This window comes from Clupea harengus, chromosome 16 (assembly GCF_900700415.2).
Source record: "Clupea harengus chromosome 16, Ch_v2.0.2, whole genome shotgun sequence".
NCBI lineage: Eukaryota > Metazoa > Chordata > Actinopteri > Clupeiformes > Clupeidae > Clupea > Clupea harengus.
The window spans coordinates 5,137,453-5,140,640 of record NC_045167.1 but is presented as its reverse complement, the minus strand read 5'-3'; the positions used below and the strand labels follow the sequence as shown (position 1 = coordinate 5,140,640).

General features: G+C 46.3%; 1 protein-coding gene across 1 annotated transcript in view; it reads right to left on the bottom strand.

Moving 5' to 3' along the window:
* Positions 1 to 364: 364 nt before the first annotated feature.
* The window catches only part of LOC105902583 (adipocyte plasma membrane-associated protein-like), an 8,375-nt gene continuing 5,551 nt past the window's right edge, over positions 365 to 3,188 (bottom strand). The window contains exons 6-8 of the mRNA XM_031583103.2: positions 2,582 to 2,780; positions 1,391 to 1,629; positions 365 to 942 (exon numbers count right to left, since the gene is read on the bottom strand). Of these exons, the coding sequence (XP_031438963.2) occupies positions 1,423 to 1,629; positions 2,582 to 2,780 (406 nt within the window). The 3' untranslated portion in view covers positions 365 to 942; positions 1,391 to 1,422. The remainder of the gene's footprint in view (positions 943 to 1,390; positions 1,630 to 2,581; positions 2,781 to 3,188) is intronic.

Here is a 3,188-nt window from a genome sequence, read left to right as displayed (position 1 = left end):
CTGTCCACAATGATGTTACTAAATGTGAACTGATCATAGGGCTGAGGGCGATTACTGCCTGAAAATGAAACAAGCTGATTTTATTATGAGGGATTTGCATGGGAGACCCGGGTTGTTTGAAAGATCAAAAATTACTTGGTTTAAGAAAATAGATAAATAAAAATAAATAAACGCCTCTTCCACACTCTCATACACACGTGAGCAAGCAAGGCAAGCTGCTTAGGAGAAGGGAACTGTAGCACACTATAGACTGCTCTGAAGAATTCACCTGAGATTTGGACTAATTCTGTCTGCGCCTTGGCCACTAAGCGATAGGCGAGCTAGGTTCAGAGGTCGCCCAGACACTGGACATGTGCAGAGGAGATTACATCGTGCCTTTTAATATCACAAACGATTACAAACGCATTTACAGTGGAGTCATTGAAGTCCTCCTTATTCCCACAAACCCACACATTGAGGTGACCCAGTTCATGTCACTAAGGCACTTTTGCAGTCTATTTAGGATTTACAGACGTTATTTTGCACGTTAGTTTTCTTTTTCCTCCCGTTATCAACAGTAATATTTAATACACTTAATACATATTACAACCATAATAATAATAATACACTAACACAGTATTGTCTCGTGCTGGTGATCCAGTTTGACCCTCGTTTTTAACATTGAGCATTTTGGGATGAATGAACCCCCCAAAGACACTAAAACAACATACATGTTTCAAAAACATAAAACACAGAAGAAAAAACAAGCTCCTTAAAACACATGTTACTCAATCACAATGGCAAAAATGTTGTGGCACTTCTTGGCCACAAGAGGTCAGTACAACATATCATCTTTCTGTTGAGCAGTGAATTAGAGCGCACAGTTAGGGGAGGAGTCCACTAGACTATTGTAAGAAGCTGCAGTCCTTGTTTCTTCCTCCTTGTTAAAGTACAGCAGTAGACCTGATGGGGGATACATGAGCTTCAGACAGTGGATGACTTCCAGTGGCAATGTTGGTGCTCTATGCTGATGCATTTGGGAATTTCAAAATGGAGACGTTAAAAAAGGGATCTCTAGCAACTAAAGATTGTTTGTGGCAGCGGTTCCATTCAAAGCAGTCAATGGCAAAAGGCATTCCGAGCAGGAACCTTTAAGAGTTCCTCTACTGGTAGAACAATTCCAGATAGGGGGTTCCTCTATGTGGCTATGTGATGTACATCAGAAGCCACACACCACCACCTCTGGACCCCACACACCCCATTCCAACACACACACACACACACACACACACACACACAAAGGCAGACACACACTGCAGAGACATGCACACAAACACAGCCCAATGCACATACAGATGCCCGCACGCACACGCACGCACGCACAAACACACACACACACGGACGCACTCACAAACAATTCCAGATAGTACTCCTGTACTGCCCCTAGCTCCAGTGCTCCAGCACAGCTAAGAATGGCAGGTGGATGCTGCCCAGGTAGTACTGCCCTCCGTGCTGGAACACATCGCTGACGGCCCAGGTGAGGGTCCCGTTCGGGTCGTGAAGGCTGTCCAGAACCTCTCCGTCTGGACCCAGCTCCAGAACCAGGCCGTATTTGGGCAGCAGCATGTTATACCAGCTAAAGGGAATCAGCTGGAGGATCAAAGAGAAAAGAGTCATCACTGAGAGCCAATCACAGGCTTTCATCAGACAAGCGTGGAGGCAATCAGGACTTGTGTTTTAGGTAATACATGGAATCATTTACTTGGCCAGTCAAGCACCACAGTCTTCAAAGGGAGGCCATCCAGTGTGTTGATGGTTAGTCATGAATGACTCCATTATTTACCAAGTGCAGTCAGTGCTAGTTCTCATGCTTCAGTGAGGCACAGGAGCCATGACCTGCTGTCTGAAGCGATCGCCTCGGCTACAGTGTGTCTCAGGAAAGGCCAAACCCCTCTGTACTGTCATAAAATTGATGTTTGCTATGTTGTCATTCAGCCTGCTCTGCTCCATATCTGGTCAAGGCATCAATTTAACATCTAATGTTACTTGTTAGGATTTCTGACTTCTGTGAAAGAAATAATTATATGTTGATATAATTACTGACTACTATTTACTATTATAAATAATTACATGTCAATAGAATTACTTACTTTCAATAACTATTATCAATAATAACATGTCGATATAATTATTGACTGGACCAACTCATGTCCACTCATGTGAGTCTCAAACCAAATCAAATGCCACGACCCAGAGACTCACCCAGTGGCCTCTGCTCCAGCAGAGAGCCTAACCTTATTCTGAGCCACTGAACGCCAGGACAGGTGCTTTTATGCAATTAGCCCCAGGAAGTGACATCACTGAAGCCCTGAACGCCAGGACAGGTGTGCTTTTACCCAATTAGCCCCAGGTAGTGACATCACTGAAGCCCCATCTGTCAGTGCTTTCCCTACCATGTGACCTAACCTAACCTAACCTAACACAACGACCACTCATGGAAACCCTTGAACTGGAAACAGCAGGCACCTTTTAATCCCAAATATACATAATAAAAGTGATCCACTGCACACAACTGCATGATGGGAGGAAAAGGAGTTTCTACCTTGGTGATGAAGCGCTTGACAGCGGGGTACGGCCCAACGAGGTCCAGGAAAGGGGGAATGATTCGCCCACGGAAACGGGTGGTGGTCATGCCCACGAGGAACGTGCCCCGGTCACTGAGGCGGATGTTGCCAGGGTAACCAGGCATGTTGTTCATGAGGATCTCCTTGGTGCCGGCCTGTGGTCCCTTTAACCAGTACCTGAAGGGGGGGGAAGGGTAAATCACACGCTGTGGTCAGCCATTTTAACCTGCGCTCTGTACACAGCACGGGCCATCACTGGACTCTGAAACTGGCAACCTCGAACATGGGAGGCAGGCGTGCTAGGAAGGAGGCTAAAACCCGTGGGTGCTAGCGTCTGTCGCGGGGGTCTGTCCCTGTTCGCTGGCTGCAAGGGGGAGGGGGGATTATTGCCCTTCATGCAGACCAGAGAAAGCCCTTGCCCCGCTGAAGTCAATGGGAGACTCGTGGGATTTCACCATTTTCTATGTGAGCAGTTAATTCAATCACGGTTATCTCACGCTAGAAGATAGATAGCATGTATCAGCAATCTGCCAAGTCTGACTTAAAAAACAAGTGGATGGGTACATTTGAACCCATGCAGTTAGC